This window comes from Cryptotermes secundus, unplaced genomic scaffold (assembly GCF_002891405.2).
Source record: "Cryptotermes secundus unplaced genomic scaffold, Csec_1.0 scaffold785, whole genome shotgun sequence".
Lineage (NCBI taxonomy): Eukaryota > Metazoa > Arthropoda > Insecta > Blattodea > Kalotermitidae > Cryptotermes > Cryptotermes secundus.
The window spans coordinates 119,104-139,429 of NW_019739225.1; the positions used below are offsets into that span (position 1 = coordinate 119,104).

The 20,326-nt window shown below is 39.2% G+C and overlaps 1 protein-coding gene across 2 annotated transcripts in view; it reads left to right on the top strand.

The window, feature by feature from the left end:
- LOC111871772 (protein gone early) overlaps positions 1-20,326 on the top strand; it is a gene marked incomplete at its 5' end in the record, with an annotated part of 63,628 nt that overhangs the window by 37,045 nt on the left and 6,257 nt on the right. Inside the window, 5 exon segments of one of the 2 annotated variants that reach the window (XM_033754406.1) lie at positions 1,514-1,695; positions 4,412-4,525; positions 12,275-12,539; positions 17,205-17,300; positions 17,507-17,583. In XM_033754406.1, the coding sequence (XP_033610297.1) occupies positions 1,514-1,695; positions 4,412-4,525; positions 12,275-12,539; positions 17,205-17,300; positions 17,507-17,583 (734 nt within the window). 2 annotated transcript variants of the gene reach the window in all.

Below are 20,326 nucleotides of genomic sequence, written 5' to 3' on the forward strand. Positions count from 1 at the left end.
TAGTATGTATAGACAAGGCATGCAATGAACTAGTTTGTCGTGGATTGGATCAGCACCTGAAGATGGCACTTTTGTGCCGAAACATGTAGTGCGAGTGAGAAGAGGGGATAGATGAATGTATGCACTAGAAGACGGATAAAATAAATCATGGACTTAAATCAGTGCAACAGGATGCTAAAATATAACATTATTCAAATTTATGTACATTTGTAATTAACCCTTCCGCACCGACATCCGTGTGCTGCACCGACTCTTTAAATAATCGTATGCCACCGACATCTGTGCAGTGCACCGACCTGCGCAGTGTTAGCTTTGAAGGACGTTGCTGACAAAACGAGGAAAGATATTCCAATTTTCTTTTCAGGAGTACATAGATTAAGGTTTCATCTTTCAATTGGTATATGAGTTATTTATTTTGGACGAATTTTTAGCACGGTATTTTTATTTTATATCGTTAGTGTAATAGTTCGTACTTTGGTCTCATTGCGCCTAGATTTCATTGAAATTTTTCAAATTCTGAGTAAGGAAAACGTATAAAACTATATATCTTTCGACTCTATGGTCTTTGCTTGTCTATATTGAGTCACTCACTGAAACCCCAGACGAAGGTTTTCCTTGAGTGGGTTGCTGTACAGTCTGCTGACACAATGAAGTAGTCAAACAAGAGGGTCCTTTTTTCTTGGAACCAAATGCAACCTAAGAAAATAAACTTACGAATGATACAGAAATCTATGATGTCATAACACTTTCTTCTCTCAGTCGCGCCATAACCATGGCCTCTACAAGTAGGAAAGTTTTACAGGGCGATGAACTAGAAGAGTTCCTTGCTCACGACTCGGAAGTTAGTGAGTTCGAATATTCGGATAGTAGTGAAAACAGTGATAATGAAATTGAAGATCAGGCTGTAGTTGATGCTATCCAAGATCTTAGTATTGAAGATGACGACGAAATAGTGGCGAGGGTTCCAGTGGCGGATTCAGACGAGAGTTATTTTTGGCAAAATATGGATAATTATGATGGCGTTCGCGAACGGTTTTCTGAAAATTCAGGCCCGAGAAATCAGTCTGTCAATGTGCTCGATATAGTACAGACATTTCTATTAATTTTTACTGAGGATTTTGTGAACAATATCGTTCAGGAAACAAACACTTATGCGCAACAATTTATATGTGGGAGGGTTTTTCCATTTAGATCTCCAGCTAGGCAGTGGGTACCAGTGACACTAAATGAAATGTATGTGGTCTTAGCCTTGTTCTTGCTGATGGGTATAGTCAATAAGTGAACTCTAAATTCATACTTTTCAACGAAAAGATTACTATACACTCCAGCATTTCCTGATGTAATTTCGAGAGACAGATTCCAGCTTATATGTAAATTTCTCCATTTCAATGCAATTTCAATTTAATGCAAGATGGAATGCGCTTGCTTTAAGTGTATTGTGATGACATGGAAGTACGAAAGAAATATTTATATAACTAGTGACTTGAACACACATTTTCTGATTATCCTACAGATAGACACACTGGATCTACAGGTTGGATTTTCATCACGTCTCCTAAGCAAAGAGTACAGGGAACGCTATTATTCAAAACTGTTTGTACAGAAAAATGATTTTTTCCAAAATATTCAATATGGCGTGGAGTTCTTGCGAGAAATTCAGCAAGAACGTCTTGCTTCTCCTTCTGAAGAACACAGGTGAGTATGACCATTATGGAACTTATCACTTCCAGCTATCTTACTTTATTTAAGAATTAAGTAGGAATTGGACCAGAACAGATGACTTGAAAGCAGCACATCAGTATGACTTAGACATAATTGGATACTTCGCATACCAAAGAATCAGCTGTACCAGGTTTCAAAACAAATGTATAGCTAGGACAAGAACAGACATCAGGCATTTTTATGGTAGGTGTCACAGCAGTATTGGGTCAACCGGAAACCCGTACCTGGTTCATAAAGATGGCAGTGGTTGCTGTTGTTCTTGTCGTCATTGTTATCACCACTGTCATTGTTAATGCTCTCAGCAGCAGAAGCAACATATCCCTACATTTACTATAGGTCAGTTCTTCAAAGAGAGAATGTTTTGAACCAGGTGGACCTAGTGGCTGCCTGAGGTGGCAACCTACTTTACAAACTTTCTGTTAAACCGAAATTAATTTATGCTAATCTTTTGGTCATATCAAAACCTTAGTTGCCAGGAAACCAAACATGTTATGCAGCAGTGCATATAAAACAGTTTTAAGAATGATGGCACATAAGACAGATTTGTCACAGTGTCTGGAAATTTTGTCTTATTGTGACAAAGTCTTGAGAAAGTCGATGTGTGATGGCATATTCTGGGTTACTTACTCTTACTTATAGGTGCGATTGTCTGTTCTTTAATTAAATCCCAATTATTTTTATTTCTCTCTCACATAATATACCCTGTTTCTTCAAGTAGTGGAGCACACAAACAACATCATATGTTGTCTCTGTAACATTGGGTTTTAATTACATGCAGCATATGCAGACTGCATCTGATATGTTTGTATTTTCAGCAGCTTCCAGAAATTGTGCACTGGCTAGGATTTGAAATGCATATTGTGTATGAAGTCCAGTTTTGTTACAAGGTGCTGATAGCCAGCGTGCTTAATTTACCAAGTCAAATTTTGATTTTCATTTTGTCAGCTTTTATAAAGGTTCAAAGGTACTGTTAAAGTAATGATTTGCAAGCACAGTTTTCAGAAGGAATGTATGGTCTCTGAATAAATACAGAATTTTTTAATTGCATGTGAAAGTAGAAGAAAATATCAGGGGTTCCATCTTGCCCATTGTATATCACTAGTAATCTTTCACTATTATGTTATGTATCTTGATGATGTAAGTTATTTTTTCATATTATTTTGTCAAAATGAATTGGAAGTAGATGGAATGACAATATTAAAATCAGTCTTAAAATGATAGAATATGGGCTGGTTTGAATTGCCTTAGAATAGGCTCCAGTGATAAGCTCTTGTGGTTATAGTAACAGAACTTGGGGTTCCATAAAAGCAGGAAATTGTTGACTAGCTGTGTGAGTATCAGCTTTTCAGCAAAGACTGTGGCTTGTGGAATTAATTATTTTTGCCAAAATATTTATAAGAAATATTGGTATAGCATTGTTACAGGTGTATTTAATGAAGAAAAAACTTGTGATTTTATGAAGGAAAAACACTTTGTAACTAATGTACTGTCACATGTTAGGGACTAGACATGGGGTTTGGATTGATAATTGGCATTATGGAACACCTGTAACTCGTAACCACAATTAAATATAGCACTTCCACTGATTTGGAGTTGGGGTAGTGACTGGCTATGGGCTGGACGATTGAGGGGTTGCAGTTCGAGTCCTGGTAGGGTGAAGAATTTTCTCTTCTCCACGTTGTCCAGACCGGCTCTGGGTCCACACAACCTCGTATCCAATGTGTACTGGGGACTCTTTCCCGGGGGGGGGGGGGACTGAGACGTGAAGCTGACCACTCACATGTGGATCTATACATCCACTCCCCCATACACCTACATGGTGTAGTGCTTAATTAGCCAAGCACTGGGACAACTTTACATTTTTTCTACTCTCCCTAATTTAAAAACTTCATAGGTTGATACAGCTATAGCATACATTAAGTCTTCTGTGTGGTCACTAGTCATTGCTAGGTAGCAGCTGCTAACAATGAAACTCAAGACTACTGACCACTGACTCCAACCTCAAACTAACTAACTTTTCCTCTTGCTCCTCACATTATATATATCCTTGGCATGGACTACATAGAAAACACCGCTTCCATCAGTTCCTCTGTTGTTGTATGTTTATTTGTTGCTGCAGAAACCTGTTTACCATGCTGGTGCCTACTAATGGTCTTAGTTTTCAGCTGTCATGTCACAGTATTATAAAGGCATGAGAATTTTCTCAGAACACCATCAGAAATTTGCACCAGAACTCTTTTCTAAGATGGTACACATTAATTTTTGTAGCAAATGATCAGATTAATTTTTATGCATGTTCCACACATTCTGTAGCTTAAAAAGAAAGAAAATCGAGAACAGGTATATAATACTTAAACAGTGTATGTTGTATTTTCTGGAGTTGTTTCATATCTGAAGAACTGGTTCAGGAATTTTATTAATCCTATTAAAACCTCTTAATTACATGATTTTATTAAATATTTTGAAGCAGAACTGGATTGGTAGTAAAACTTTATTCAATATAAGAGCATCAGAAGTTAAGTTGCAGATTAGGATGAGAATTGAAAATTTTACAAAGGAATTTTTAATTTACACACTGTAGCAATGAAGACTTACAGGAGAGCAAAATGTTGTGAGTAATGAATGATATTACATCAGTATGGTCTCAAGAATAATGAATATGCAACTGTATAAGCTTAATTCTTTTCAGGTGGATAGATGCCTTGTCTGTTGGCAGCAGTCCAACTTACGTGACGTCGGCCAATAAAGTGATAGTACCCTTGCATATCTTGATACCACCAGTCTTCCATCCTGAATATCCCTTGTAAGTGGTAACATGTTTTAATATCATTTATTTACTTACTTACTTACTCATGGAGCTGAGCCCTTCTGGAGTAGCTGCCAAATCTGCAGCTACTCAAGAATTTCCCAGTATTTTATGGAACCCGAAGGTTCATTACCATGTTCAAAAGAGCCCTCCACTGGTCCCTATCCTGAGCCAGATCAATCCAATCAATACCATTCCATCCTATCTCTCTAAGATCCATTTTAATATTGTCCACCCACCTACGCCTTGGTCTTCCCAGTGGTCTCTTTCCTTCTGGCTTTCCCACCAATATCCTATACGCATTCCTCGTCTCCCCCATTCGTGCTACATGACCTGCCCTCCTCATCCTCCTTGACCTGACCATTCTGATTATACTTGGAGAAGAGTACAAGCTATGAGCTCCTCATTATGCAGTTTTCTCCAACCTCCTGTCACTTCATCTCTCTTTGGTCCAAATATTCTCCTTGTTTTAATATCATTAATATCTTTTATTTATATGTTGGTAGTATGTGAACTGTGTGAACCTCCCAGATTCTGTTTGACAGATTTCAAACTTAATTTAAATCTTCACTAGTAGAAATTCTTAATATAGATATATCGGTAAGTTATAATTAATTCTGTGGAACCTGAAGGTTCTATATACACAAGAGTCAGCCACCAGATAAATGTACCACATAGTTCACATCCTTTTCTCCTACATCATTAGGATCCATTTCTATATTATATAACTGACCCATGCAGTGAGACTTCAAGCCCCACATGTTGATCATCACTTATAACTGTTCTCTTAGTGCCCTTATGTTGGATTCCACTTAATCTTGTGTAACTGGTCCTCCTACCTTCCGCCTGCGGCTCCGTCTGAATAGTAGTGCAGGGAGTGGAAGTCTATGGCGATCAGCCCTTCTGCTCTGATGACTACTTTGACGCTGCCCTACCTGGTGTTGCCGCTGCTGAAGTTGCTAGGTTGTAGCTGGTTTTGGCTTGACCAGGCTCCACCGCTTCTTCTGGCTCCATCGCTTCTTCCTTCAGTTGAGATTATTGGGGGTTGGATTTTAGGATTGTATCTGATAGTATGGGCGCCAGCAAACAGGTAGAGACTGTTTACGATTCATAGTAAGCGGGAGAAGGAGTGAGCATGTGAAAGCTGATGGTGGGTTTGACTAGCTAGTGGAGATGAGTCTCTCTTCAGGTTGGATATGGGTCAGGCTCGGACAAGTGAGGGTGAAGCACCTCTAATCAACACAATTCACTGTACCACCACAACACTGTATGGTTGTTCTTCTTAAAGACACTTGGCTGCATAAATTCACACAATCTGATTTAGTTTTGGCTTACAAGTAGCTGGTGTTACACTTACACTAAAATGCACTCAATTAGCTTGCCAAAGTCCTTTGTGCCGCGCTCTTGTTGATTAGGCTAATTCTCAATATGAGTCGTTATGAGAGCAAAATTTTGTACTTCTTAGAATTATCTTTTAGCGTGTGTGATGCGGGGTTTGCCTCCACCAAGTTCAAAAGTTGATAGATGACTAAAATCTTAGACTGAACTCTCTGCTGAGCCAAAGGTCCTAACTGAGTTGTATGTGCCTATTTGCCTCTCCCCCTAATTTCCCTGATAGGCTGATTCAAATAAGGGGAGTTGGCTTAATTTTAGTTCCGGAAAATGACAGATTGTTTTTAAGTGAATTTCGTCATAAAAGACAAAATGGCGAAATTGACAGTGAAGCAACTTATGAGGGGTCGCTAATGATCTCCTGGCACTCCCACTTTTGACTTACGGCTGGTAGAATCTGTCACTTCTTGAATTCTCAACGTGTCTCGCCGCTGCAAGTCTAATTCTCAATTTCTAAAGAAACTCAGTGGGGTTTCTTGAAGTATCACTTTCTGCCCTTTTGGAAAATAACACCAGATGCTTGGACACGAGGACTAGCAGATGTCCTTGTCTGCGCAAGTTTGGTCTATCTGCTCATTGCCTATTCCTTGTTCTTACAGTGTGTCTTAAACCTTTGTTTCTTCATAAATTCTTATTATAACTATCAGCTACTGAAATAAAAAAAAAGGGGGAGGATTTCGATGATGAGGTTACAATTATTCCATATTCTTTGCATATTTCTTCCCTTTAGGTTTATGACCAGAATCTTGTACATACCTCTCATTTTTTTAATTCATGCTACTTGCCCCATCCATTTCATCCTCCTTGATTTGATCATTAATAATATTAAGTGAAAAGCAGAATTATGAAGCTCCTCTATCACCCTCACACTTCCACTTCTTAGATCTAAGTATTATCTTCAGCTCATACCTCAAATTGATATTATCAGTTATATAATTATTAGCATATCATTTGGCTAGTGCCTCTGTTCAAGAGGCAGTTCATTTGGTTCCCCCAGAGACTTCCTGTGTTAACCTTTAACATCTGAAGTGCCCTGATCGGGCCAGTGATGAATATGGTCGTCATGGCCAAAGTACCCTGTTTTGGCCAGTCGGGCATTTAAACTCCACTAGTGGAAGCACGTGCACACACTGCTAGTAAAAGTGCATGCACAGTCCTAGATATTTATTTTTAAATGTAGTAATTACCAGACAGACTTGAGTAAAACCATAATAGAGGAATTAAAATGATACCTAAGTGAACAACAGCAAAAAAGAATATACGTGTGAGTTATGCCCAAACTCATCCATGAGCCAGTACTTTTATTGCAGATTCTGCAGATTAACATGTTAAAAATATATAGTAAAATTCGATGTACATACCTTATTTGTTGTGGTCTGCTTTATGTATATATAGGCTGAAATGAAACTACAGTATTTGATTTCACTATGAATGCACAGAAAACAGATCGTACTCTGTATCTCAGCCATGATGCAACTGTCTGTTCATGATCCTAGAAAGGGCAGTAATCTCTTGCAGTTATAATGGAAGGTCTTAGCACCGAAGAAAGGACCCCTCTAGCTTTCTCTTGAATAGCCATTCTTTCATTCTTCTGTCCTTCAGTCAAAATATTCAAAAATCCGAAGGGTGTATGCAGTGCTAGCAGAAGACCAAATGATTTATTGCTTCCATCTGTTATATGACACCAGGGACTGCTAAAATTTGTCAAGTGTTACAAACAGAAATTAATTTATAATGCAGAACAGCTCTGTGAAGAACTGGGAAACCAATTCTGCAGTACACATCAAAGTTAAAAGAAAAAATTTGAAAATAGAGTATAACTCTTTGTATAAAAATTTTCAAATCTTCCGTTAAAATATGTGACACTATGTTCTTTGTTGATACAAACAAGTAATTCCATCCATTTATCATAAAAATTGAGTTAGATACAGCATTTTTAAACTCAGTGCTTAAAATTATTTAAGCGCCCTAACAGGAACGGACATTTAAACGCAGAGTAGCAACAGGCATTTAAATGTGCACCAGCAGCGGGCATTTAAATAAACTCCGGCCAGCTCAAGCTTACCACCATTTCAGAAGTCTGGCGTTTAAAGGTTAATGTTGTAAGGGGTATTGTGACAAAATATGATCCATTTGCTCAGCAACGGGTCGCTAAACACCTTCCCCCTTAAGTGCGTGACAACAGTAGGGACTCCATTACTATAATAATATGTGCTGAGACTGGTTGCTATTAAATTGCATGGTAACACATCTCTACAATAATAGAAGAGGTTTCTATGTAGTCCATTCCACGGCTATATAAGGAGAGGTGTGAGCTGAAGGATTAGAGAAAGAGAGAGATAGAATTGGAAATAGGAGCTGTGAGCATCAGGAGAATTGTTGAAGAAGAAAAAGAAGTCAGACTGTGAAGACTTAACTTGTGATTTGAAGACTTTATTTTATGTGTTATAGTTACAGTAATCTTTAGTGGCCTCCGTAGTCTAGAGGTAACGTTCCCACCTCATGACTCGTAGTACGCGGGTTCAAATACCCGGCGGAGGTCATCGAATTTTTAACACATTGCGGACCGGTGGTTTAAACATTTAAATCACCCTGGGGACCGGCGTTTTTAAACCTACTACCCTAACTTGTGCACTGTTCACTTTAAAAATTAATATAAAATCTCCTAATTAATTTTATGAACTGAAATTTTTGGAGAACACTTACCAGAGCTCCTAGAAGTGCTTGCTCGTGTGATATTTCTGGAAACGTTCCCCTTTGTGAAGAGGCATTACACAGAAGTTGCACATGTAGGCAGTTCTACTCTTCTTCTTGTGCTCTGCGCACACACGGCACTGCCTAGAAGGGTGTTTCTTCTTGCAATATTCACTCTTCACAATTTTCACGAGAATATGTTTCCGCATATCACCCGAGAGTCGGCCAGGGGGGTCTACTTGAGGCCTCTGGCGGGTGCGAACAGATGGCCCCGGCTGTACTACGTCTGTATCTGACGCAGGTACTGCCGCCACCGTGACGTCAGTAGCCCAAGCTTTTGCCAGTTTCAACAGAAATGCTTTGTATTTCAAAGTAGAATTTCTGTTCACCTTTTTGAAAACCGTAAATGAATTGAAAATTGCACAGTTTATAAGCCACAGTGCAACTTTCTTCGTCCATTTTACTGTTTTCCTAGGAAGGGAATAATAGGCCAAGAACTGGTCAGCCCTATCAACTCCTTTCATGAACATATTATACTCAGAAATACAAAGAGGCTTCTTTACTTGCCCGTGTCGTCTTTGAACATCGACCATGCTCGAATTGTGAATAGTGGAAACCATATTCACAACGCGAGTATCCCTCCAGGACTGAAGAAGAATGTCCCCCTTCCTCCTGAATGCGGTGTCGCCACGTTTCAGGCGTTTACATTCCTCTTTCAGATCTGGAGGGAGGCCTCTGTTCACCCTAATTGTACCACAAATACGTACTTTCCTTGAAAGTAGGTATTCTGCAGTTGCCACACTGTTGTAATAATTATCTTGATACACGTGATAATTTTGATCGAGATAGGGACCCAAAACAGAAACAATAGTTTCTTGCAATTTCTTGCCTTCAGCAGAATAAATTTCTAAATTTCCTATATAGCCTGAAGTGCTTTCCGTGACAACACGAACAAGTAGGCCATACTTTGTGAGCTTCCCAGGATTATACGTTCGAATACGAAGCCTTCCTCTCCAAGGAATCACAGATTCGTCCAAAGACAGTTGTTGCTCTGGCTTATAAACTGTCTGAAATTTTTCAACCAAAATGTCTAATAAGGGCTGAATTTTGAAAAGCCTGCCCGTTGGTTGTGGTTGCACTTCATTATTGTTGAAATGCAAACACCACCATATCTGTTCAAATCTCTTACGACTCATGAGTTTGCCGAAAATTGCAATTTCTAAAAATGGGTCACTTGACCAATAATCCTTCAAACTTTCTCTCTTCGTAAGCCCCATTAGAATGATTATAGCCAAAAATTTTTTCATTTCTGTTGAAGTGACATCCACCCACTTCAAAACCTTATTGGTTCTGTCGTACGCCTCACGGTGTTGGAGATAGTATCTGTTAGTTTCCTGACACAACAGGTCAAAGAAACTCTCCAAAAGACAGTGACACAAATTCAGACACGTGCGTTGGGTCCAATGGCATCTGCTTCACCCCCGGATCACCAGTAAATTTTCCCAAAGTGGGGGTTTTGTCCACTTTATCCCATGTAGCTATCCCGACACTCGCACTTTCAATGGCGCTCTCATTTTCACTTGACACATTTTGGGCAGCCCTGTGGCCCCCGTCACTGTCACTGTCACTGATAATGGCCTCGCTATCAGAAGACGAAGCAGTTGGCAAATCTGATAGCTCATCGGAGAACATATCTAATATTTCCTGTCCTCCGAGAGATCGCAACTGCTTTCGTCTCTGAGCCATGTTGAACTGGTAGCTGCGTGGTTCATACGTGCAAGCTTGGATTAGAACAAAGCCAATTTTGTTTAGGTTGTGACAGGAAATGACTCTGGTCGAGTTACTAGATAAGGCAGCAATCATTCCCGAGGTCATCTACGCAGTAGTTATGATTCAACGAAGTCACACAGCGATATATAGCGTTTTGCAACATAACGTGACCGTAGAGGGCCATATNGGAGGTCGTCGAAGTTTTAAGGGCGGAAAAATTCAGGGAACAAGTCCTCCGGGAGGGACTTTAAGCCTTGGGTTCCGTGTAGTAGCTTTACGGCATGTAAAAGAACCTCATATCTCCAAAGGAGGTCACTGAGCCAAATAACGGACGTTTCCCACCCAACAGCAGTCTCTAATACCTCTGGTAGATGGGGGAAGCATTATAGACACCTCTCGGCTAGTAGAGCCGGTCTCGCTGGCTTGGCGGGACTGATGGTAAGCACCAGTACCAGTAGGATATAGAGACCGGTAGAAATCATAGAGGGAAGCACAGTGGACCAATACAGGTCTAAGTGCATGGCGAAACCCACCCTCTCCAATAACTAACTAACTAACTACAGTAATCTTTAGGGTGTTATCAAAATCCTGTCTACAAGTCACTAAAACATGTGACAGTATCATCATTATACATCATGCAAGGCTTAAGCTGTAAAATATTGTCATCTGTTAGAGACTAGACATGGGGTTTTGATCGATAATTGGGTTTATTTAAGGCTTAAGGAACTCTAACAGTCTCACTGATTGACATCCTGTAAATCACTACAGCACTAGTCTTTGCAAGTTTGAGTCTGCAAACAGTGTAACACAAGTCTTTCGATCTCCAACAGACTGTTGACTGACTGACTGTCACAGGCATTACTTTATGACTGGCGGTTTATCACCTAAGAGCTCTTCTTATGTCATAGTCAGAGTTACTTAACGACTGGCGGTTTACTGCTAATCAGTCTGTCTTTGTGACAAGCCCCTTGAGACCCACTTTCAGTAATTTCTTTTTCAACTGAACACTTGCGGTGTTAGTCCTTTGTAACATCCTATCTGAGGAGAGGATGTGTCTGTTGTTTGCAATTGCTGCTTTGCCCTTGCCAGCACAGTCATTCTCAGGTTCAAGTCCTGCAGAACTCATGACCAAATTTTCCTGTTTCAGATCTGAGACTCCCAGAGTCAGTCAGAGCTACTTTACAACTGGAAGTTTACTGCCAATTAATTTGTCTTGGTGACAAGCTACTTGAGACTCACAATCAGCAATTTTTTTTTTTCAACTGAACACTTGCAGTCATAGTTCTATGAAATATCCTCTCAATGAGAGGATAGGTCTGTCATTTGGAGCTGCTGCTGGCCCTCTCCAGTGCAGTCATATTAGATTCGAGTCCACCAGGATTCATGATCAAATCTTGCTGTCTCAGATTTGAGACTCCACCAACCTGGAGGGCCAGTTCCCTGTATTTATATCTCCCAGGAACATAGTGGCCCAGTTATACCTCCAGGCATTAGGTTCCTTTATGTCACCTCTTATGACTCACAGGGCCACGGTGGAATACCCACCTCCACACGGGTCCAGTTGGTCCTCAGTATATAACATTGATACAGACTGCACAGAGAACACCACACCCTCTATTGTGTCAGTATCTGTTGCCACGGAAACATAATTACGAAGCAGTTGCCTAGCAATGCCTACATCTATTTTTTCCACTATTCTGGCTTTCAGCCTTCATGTCACAGTATGTTTTGTCTTTAAAGATCTCATTCTGTAGTCTTTCTAATGGGTATACAAATTGAACTGTAATTTGTAATTCAAAGACCAGTAATCTCCCATAAGATCTGTTAATCATTAGAACATACACATGTTTTCTTTCATAACTTTACAGGATCTGTCACTTTTATTTCCAGATCTGTTCTTTATGGAGGAGTGGGTGTTCAGCTGGCGACTGCCTTTGTATCAGCTGTCCTTCCATGGAATGTTCTGTATGGAGCTGATGGGAAGCTTCTTCCTTCAGATCATGTGACAGTAAATCAATCGGCCCTTGCATCCCAGGCCCCCATAAAGTTCCTAATAAAAGATTTGGTCAAGTCAGGTCACATTTCAGAGTCAGTGGCTAACAGAACAGCTCTTGCTACTATGAAACAAATTGCTGCCATCAGACAGGCATACTTGGTACATATCAGCTTGACAGTGCATATTTTATGTTATCATTAGTTTATTTCTGAGGTTAAGTAACGATGATGTAAATAGGTACAAACAATTTTTAGGAATCTGCTGTCCCCATCATCACCCTGGTGGTGGAGACAGCAGGTTCCTCCAAAATGTTAGTAGTTACCTACCAAATTATAATTCATCCTCAAAGGCCATGATGCTCATAGTCACTGCTGTGAGACTCGTAAATCTTGTAAAATATTTGTGAAGATCAAAGGAAACTACCACATCTTAAGAAAACAATGTTTACAAATTTTATCAACTCTGAAAAAGTTTACACTTTACTAATTTGAGTAATAGATGATTCTGGATGTTAGAATAGGAGGTATGAGTTTCTGTTTCTAAATTGGACAGATAACAAAGAAAGGAAGACAGAAAGACAAATGAACAAATGCATTAAAACAAAAACCTTACATTAAATAATAAATACAGTAGAAATCAAACATGAAGCCTAATGTGAGAGTTCAGGTTTTCATGATGGTAACTTTGATGTGATACCATATATAGCATGGTAGGATGTTTGTCAGTGGTTTGAATGAACATGTTGTCTCAGTCTTTAGATTACAAGATACAGGCAGCATATTTCTCCAAAAAACTTTACCATCTTTGAATTTCTGCATGATTAAGTTCCATGCTGTAGACAGTTTATGGGTCAGGATAGTGTAGTCGGTATAGTGACTGGCTACAGGCTGGACAATCAAGGGGTTGCAGTTCAAGTCCCAGTGAGATCAAGAATTTTCTCTTATCCACATCATCCAGACCAGCTCTGGGGCCAACCCAGCCTCCTATCCAATGGGTACTGGGGGCCTTTTACTCAGGGGTAAAGGGGCTTGGGCATAAAGTCGATCACTTACTCCCACTAGTGCCAAGGTCAGGAAATTGTGGATATGTATGTCTACTCCCCACACACCTTTATGGCATAATGCTTAATTAGTTAATCACAGGGACAGCTCTACCTTTTTACATTTAATTGAAGACAGTTTAATTACAGATGTGCTATGTTATCAAATATACATTTAGAAACACTTCTTCCTGAAATATTTGTTTGTAATATTCAGTAAATGTATGAGGCGAAAATTCCACTGCAGTATAAGGCTTAACATGTATTTATCATTAAGATTTGTGGAAGAGAATGTAGTGGGCGGATGGAAAAAAATTGCATTATTAGGAGCTAAAATTTGCTTAGTGGGTTGTGGAGTCCAATTGGGTCCACTCGGCACGGTGGCCACTGATTGGCCTATTGTAGCCTACCTTGGATGATTATGATGGAGAATTTGGTGGAATAAAGATTGGCAGGGGAAACTGAAGTACTGGAGAAAACCCTCCCCAGTGCCACTTTGTCCACCACAAATCCCACTTGACCAGGCCCAGGATCAAACCCGGGCCACCATGGTGGGAAACCAGCGATTAATAATTAGGAGCTAAATAATTATTATGTTTCACAAAATATTATTAGAATAATTAAATGAAGGAGGATGAAATGGGTAGGACATGTAACACACATGGGGGAGATTTCAGATTTGCACAGAATTTCAGATGGTGGCAAACTTGAAGGAAAATGACAACATAGGAATTTGAGGTGTACATGGATGGACAACATTAAAATCAGTTTCTTAGAATTGTGTGTGAAGATGTGGACTGGATGAAGCTGTATTAAAGTATATTCCAATGGTGAGTCTTGTGGACATGATAATGAATCTTGAGGTTCAAAAGAAGGGAGGGAAGTTTTAGTTAGCCAAATGATTATCACTTTCTTGAAAAATTTGCAGAATGAATTGGGTTTCTTGCTGTCATACCAGCTAGAATGAGTTCTTTTAAAATGTCAGTATGGTGTCTCTAACACACCATCTCAGTCATAAGATGATTTTCTTCATCATGCAGTTCCTAAGAATTTCATAGACTTCTTCAGTATTAAGATCAAACTTTGTGTGTGCATAGTACTTACAGCAATAGGCTTATAGTGACAGCTAGCTTCTTTCATTTATTATGCCATCAGGAGATCATGATTCATTTTACCACGTGATAGTGTCACATGTTGGATGTTTAACACCAAGTTACCACAAATTAATACAGCCAGTTCTTGATTTAGAAGGCTTTTGTTTATGCATTTTGGAATTATTCAGTTATCATACTAACACTGTTTTTTAATTTGCATGACCCTTATTTCAGAATTATGTGGTTTGAAAAGAAAGGAAATCATTAAATCATCTGAACATCAACCCTCTGCCTCAGGTATCTGGACAGCCAGTTGTTACCCATAAGTGAGGAGGCATCTTCACTTCTTGGTTTTCCACCATCATCCACTATTTGGTGATCTGACCTAGATGACCCCCTTCTCTAGTAACCACCACCTCCACCAGCAAGCCACCAAGTACTTTGGTTTCCCCTCCCAATCTTCATTCCACAAATTGCTCCACAATCACCCTCACCTATCACCTGAGGCTGGTACAATAGGCCAGAAGTGGCCGCAGTACAAGGGACTTAGTCCCACCCCACTAGCAGCTAACCCCTTGAGCTATGGCATGGCCTGGATCCAGATTAGAAACACAATTTAGTAACAAGTGTTATATGATGAAAACTGCCTGATTATATTCAGCTGGATTGAAACATATAGGAGATGCAGAATGATAAACAAATGTCAATACAGTAGCACTGGTTTATTTATTTGGAATTTGTTGGGTTGACAGCCATAATAATACTATAAAACCATGTCTCATAGGTTATGAATAGCAGGTGTGAACGCATGACTCCTTTGTTTACATTTTGAAGCATCCAGTTTCAATAGTCACTTCTTGCTGCATAATCTGGGCATTTAAGCTCATGCATAGACATTATTTTATATGGGTGAAACTTAATTAGTCTTGTGGCTGTAGATATGTATCCTGATAAAACTAGTTTCATGTGTCAAGCACCTTAACAGTTTGTGGTTGCTGATCTCTTATCATGGCTGCAATTGGATTGTATCTTTTTGCCACAAACTAAACCTGTGGTCTGTCTTTCTTTTTTTTGGAAGCTTCAGTACCCAGGACTTTGTGGGAACTTGTTCCTGTAGGTATTTATGAGCAAACCTTTGAAGGCACTTTCTTGGTAAAGTAAGGTAAAAGTGATGTCCTCATGCTTGAGAACAATGGCATGAAGACATATGGAGGAGTGAATACTTAATCTTAGCACTCAGCTTCTTGCTCAAGCTAATTTACTCTCAGGGAAAGAGCCCCCAGTATCTATCCAGGAGACTGAATGGGCCCCAGAGCTGGTCTGGATACTGTGAAGAAGAATCAGATCTCTTGCTTCTGCCAGAAATTTGAGGATACCTAGTTCCTTGTTCAGAACTCTGCTAATTGTGTATTTGACCCCTGATAGCTGTGGTAATCAATATTATAGACACTTATAATGTCAGTTTTCATGGAATGTGGTATGAAGGGCACACCATTAGAGACTGCCTGATTCAAGTAACTATGTACTAATTCCAAGTAACTTGATTGATACCACTATGATCGTTCTTTGAACTTCTGAGTTGAGAGCAACAAAAGTAGTACCATGCAATTATAGGGTGCTGAAGTCTTTTATTGAGTTGCACATTGAAAAATATATAATTTTTATAATGGATATTTTCTTAGGAAAATGGAATATGTCACCTGTGCAATATATTTTGGCTGTGACTGATAAATTTGGCATGAGAAAATTGTGTGATGGCATTTTATAAATACATAATCTCCAGTGTCTAATCCACTGGAACACTACTATACAACTTATCAGTGGAAAGCATTTTTAATAAAACCTTCTCAGATGACCAGCTTTATCAGTTCAGAGCAGAAGTCCAATATTTCTGTGACCTTCTCTGACTTCATCATCAGGAAATGACTGTACTGGCCAGTCTTCTTGGTGAAGGAGGCCACTTAGATCCATCTGCACAACTGGAACAGAGTTAATAGCTTCATATTAGCCAAGTACCTGCTTACCAACATGTTACCCTGCTTCAGGTGAAGTGTGTGCATATACATACACAACAAAAGTGCAGCAATGTGCAGAATGAACAGCACCAGATAATTTACAGAGATCTGACTTCCCAGACTGGCTGATACTTCTTTCTGGTCACTGTCCTTCAGATGTCATTAGTTGGATGTGTATATATGACCAACATGTTTATCCAATACAGTACTGCCTGATAATGTAAAAAGAGAAGGTCTGTAAGGTAAAGTTTTCCCTGTGCTTAACTAATTAAGCACTATATCATGAAAATGTATGGGGGAGTGGTTGTATAGACCCATGTTTTCTTCACCTTGGCACTAGTTGGAGATGAGTTGTCAGCTTCATGCCCTGGCTGCTTTACCCCTGGGGAAAGTGCCCCCGGTACCCATTAAATAGGAGGTTGGGTGGACCGCAGAGCTGGTCTGGACAAGATGGAGAAGTGAAAATTCTTAAGTCTACTGAGACTTGAACTCCAACCCTTCAGTCGTCCAGCCTGCAGCCAGTCACTATATCAACTGTGCTATCCTGGTCTGTAAGAACTCCAAAAATGCTCTGAATTGATGCAGCTGGTCGTCCAAAAAGTTTTTATCACTAAACCATGGTGAAAGCTTCAAGTCTCATATATTAATACGCATTGTTTTTCTTGCATATATGAAGGCAATGGTTGCAGCTTTAGCTGAACTGCCACACACCCACCAACCAGCAATGGAGAAGTTTGAAAGTGATGCAGTATTTTTCCTCACACAAGCACAAGTATGTATAAGATTTCGTTCATGTACTTTGCGCTCAAAACAGTGTCATTACTTCAATAATGGACAACTAATTGAAAAGGCAATATGATCAGAAGATTATGAAAGGGTACATAAAATGACCCCCACAAATTGTGTATTGTCTACTTACAGATATTGTACATAATTTTATTTTCTAAAAGTGACTTTATGTGATTTTCTGTTCTTCAGACACTGTGTTCTGTATCGACAGGGCAACAAGATGACACCGATGAAACCATAAGCTTCCAGCTGAAAGGCTCTTTACTGTGAGTTTGTATACACATATTTGAAACAGACATGAGTTTCTTTCTGATCATACATAGTTCAAATTATACATGGTTAATATGATATTCTATTTAAGCATCCTGTTACACTTTACACAATATATGACACAAACTCCATCCTAGGTGCAACAATTTATCTAGTTCTTTTGTCTTATTTTCTTCAACATTACATGTTTCAGCCATAAATGGCCATCATCAGGTATTTTTCTCTCACATAGCTGTTACACTGCACGTAGTTTAAAATTTAAAAACACCAGCTTTCTTAATTGTTCATTTCTCTGTTGTTAATAGGTCCCGATATATCAGAATCCCCTTGCTGATATTTGTCAGATATGTATACAATCTTTGTTAATTTACATACGTCAATTTGATTTTTGAATTTTGGTATTTTTAAAATCTTCAATTTAAATTTAAAAATTTTAAAATTTAAAATTCAAAATTCACAGGGATATCTGCTCAAGGTCTACAGTGCTTCAGAGGCTACTTCTTGCTTTCAGCACCATTCAGGTATTAAAGCACATGTATTAAAGATAAGCAGCGGCATGCACACGGAGCCTGCACAGAATAATACCTGAATGGTGCTGAAAGTAAGAAGTAGCCACTGCAGCACTGTAAACCTTGAGCAGGTATCCCTGTGAATTTTGAATTTTACATTTTAAAATTTAAAACATTTTTAAATTTAAATTGAAGATTTTAAAAATACCAAAATTCAAAAATCAAATTGACTTGTGTAGGTTAACAAAGATTTTATACATATCTGACAAATATCAGCAAGGGGATTCTGATATATCGGGACATATTAACAACGGACAAATGAACCATTAAGAAAGCTGGTGTTTTTAAATTTTAAACTGTGTGCAGCGTAACAGCTACGTGAGAGAAATACACCTGATGATGGCCATTTATGGCCGAAACATGTAGTGTAGAAGAAAAGAAGACAAAAGAACTACAATAAATTGTTGCACTTAGGACGGAGTTTGTGTCATACAACATGGTTAATATGATTAATAGACTGCAAGATGATTTATTAAGCATGGTATCCAAGTCTTGAGTATCTACTGTTCTGTCACTGCTAATTTTAATGAAACTCATAACTGTGGATGGGCTAAGTATATCATACCTTTAGCTGTCTTAACTGTATCACAGGCTGAGAGATTCACCCTATGGATATCTAAGAAATTTAGAACAACAGGTGTGACATAGTCAGCTGTTAAGAGGAAAGTCATTAACCTTTAGAGAGTGTGGTCATCTTGAATATTCACTTTCTGAGTTTATATATGCCTTCAGATGTCTCTCCCCTGCCTTTCCAGAGATCTATTTCTGAAAGATTAGACTTTTGTGATGTGACATCATGGAGTCTGGTAGAATGTTACCAGTATTTCTTCAGAATCGAACTCCCCTTGTTTTCCCTCCATTCTTCTACCCTGCAGACAAAGGCAGCAGGTTCCTTTCAAACACTGGTCTGCATTGCATCATATCCAAGAAGTCTGCAGTCATCAAAGTCAGAGCCATAAGGACCTCAAATCTCATCATTTCAGGAAGTTCTTTCCATCTTGGAAACTCTGAACACTCTCCTGCTTGAGCCTTTGGCATTTTGCTTTGGGTTCAAGAAGTCAAAGTCTCATCACCAGCAACTATCTCCCCACAAGGCTGGGTTCTTCCAGGAGTCTTGCTGAAGGGGCTGAATAAATTTCATTTCTTCTGATTTTTGGTTCAGCACTGAGACATTTTGATACAGTTTTAGCGTAAACTTTCTTCTAGATGTCTGGTCACAATTTCACAGTTCCTCTGTTCTTGTTCAGTTCTTCTTCTGTCTTCCTGTTTCAGTAGATGATCATTTCTCACCATTTCAATTGATTTTTCCATTTGTGGCTTACTTCTTTAATTTGTGAGTTGGCCAGAACTTTTGTATTACTATGGAGGTTAATTTCTTATTGATCTTACAGCTTTCTTCAAAACCATTTGTCAGTTTTTTCTCTGACTTTGCCCCTTTTTTTTCAGTTTCTGTCTTTGCTTATTTTCCTCATTTCTCTCTTTAAACCAGCTTCTCCTTGGCTGTTTTCTTCTTTACTGCTTCTGCAATTCTGTCATTCCACCAGGGCATTTCTTTTTTCCTTTTCCATGATATTATCCTCTCACATTTCTTCTGCTGTTATTATGGTATTATTCGGTAGATGAATACATGGCATACAGGCAAGCATAATACATTATTGTTGTCTTTCCAAGATTATGTATTATCTAGATTTGTTATATGACTGCTTTTTATTTTATTATTGTATTTTTATTTTTGAATTCTTGAATATTTTAATTGCTGAGACTAGATTGCATTTTGCAATGTCATTTTGCTGACGAATTCAATATCCGGTCCGGTTTCTGGACAATGGATCTGTGAAATTATGTATCTATGTATCTATGTACAAGGTCCGTATAAAAAGTATCGGGAAAAATCTTTCCCTTACGTGACTGTACACCGCAGCACGCTCGCACCGCGCAGGCGTGGTAGTGGGGGTCTAACCTTTAACACGCGCCATTCGCCTGAGCGCGTTTGTAGAGGCCAGGCCGTGTTTTCAGTGGACCCCTGTCGAGTGAGTCGGTGCAAGCGCAGAATGCAGCGAACGATTGAACAGAGGTAGATTTGAGGCTTTCATGGCGGTGACTATGAAGAAAGCAGTCTTCTGGGATTTGGCACCGTGTATAAGTGGTGTTAACCGACGTTTCGGAGGAA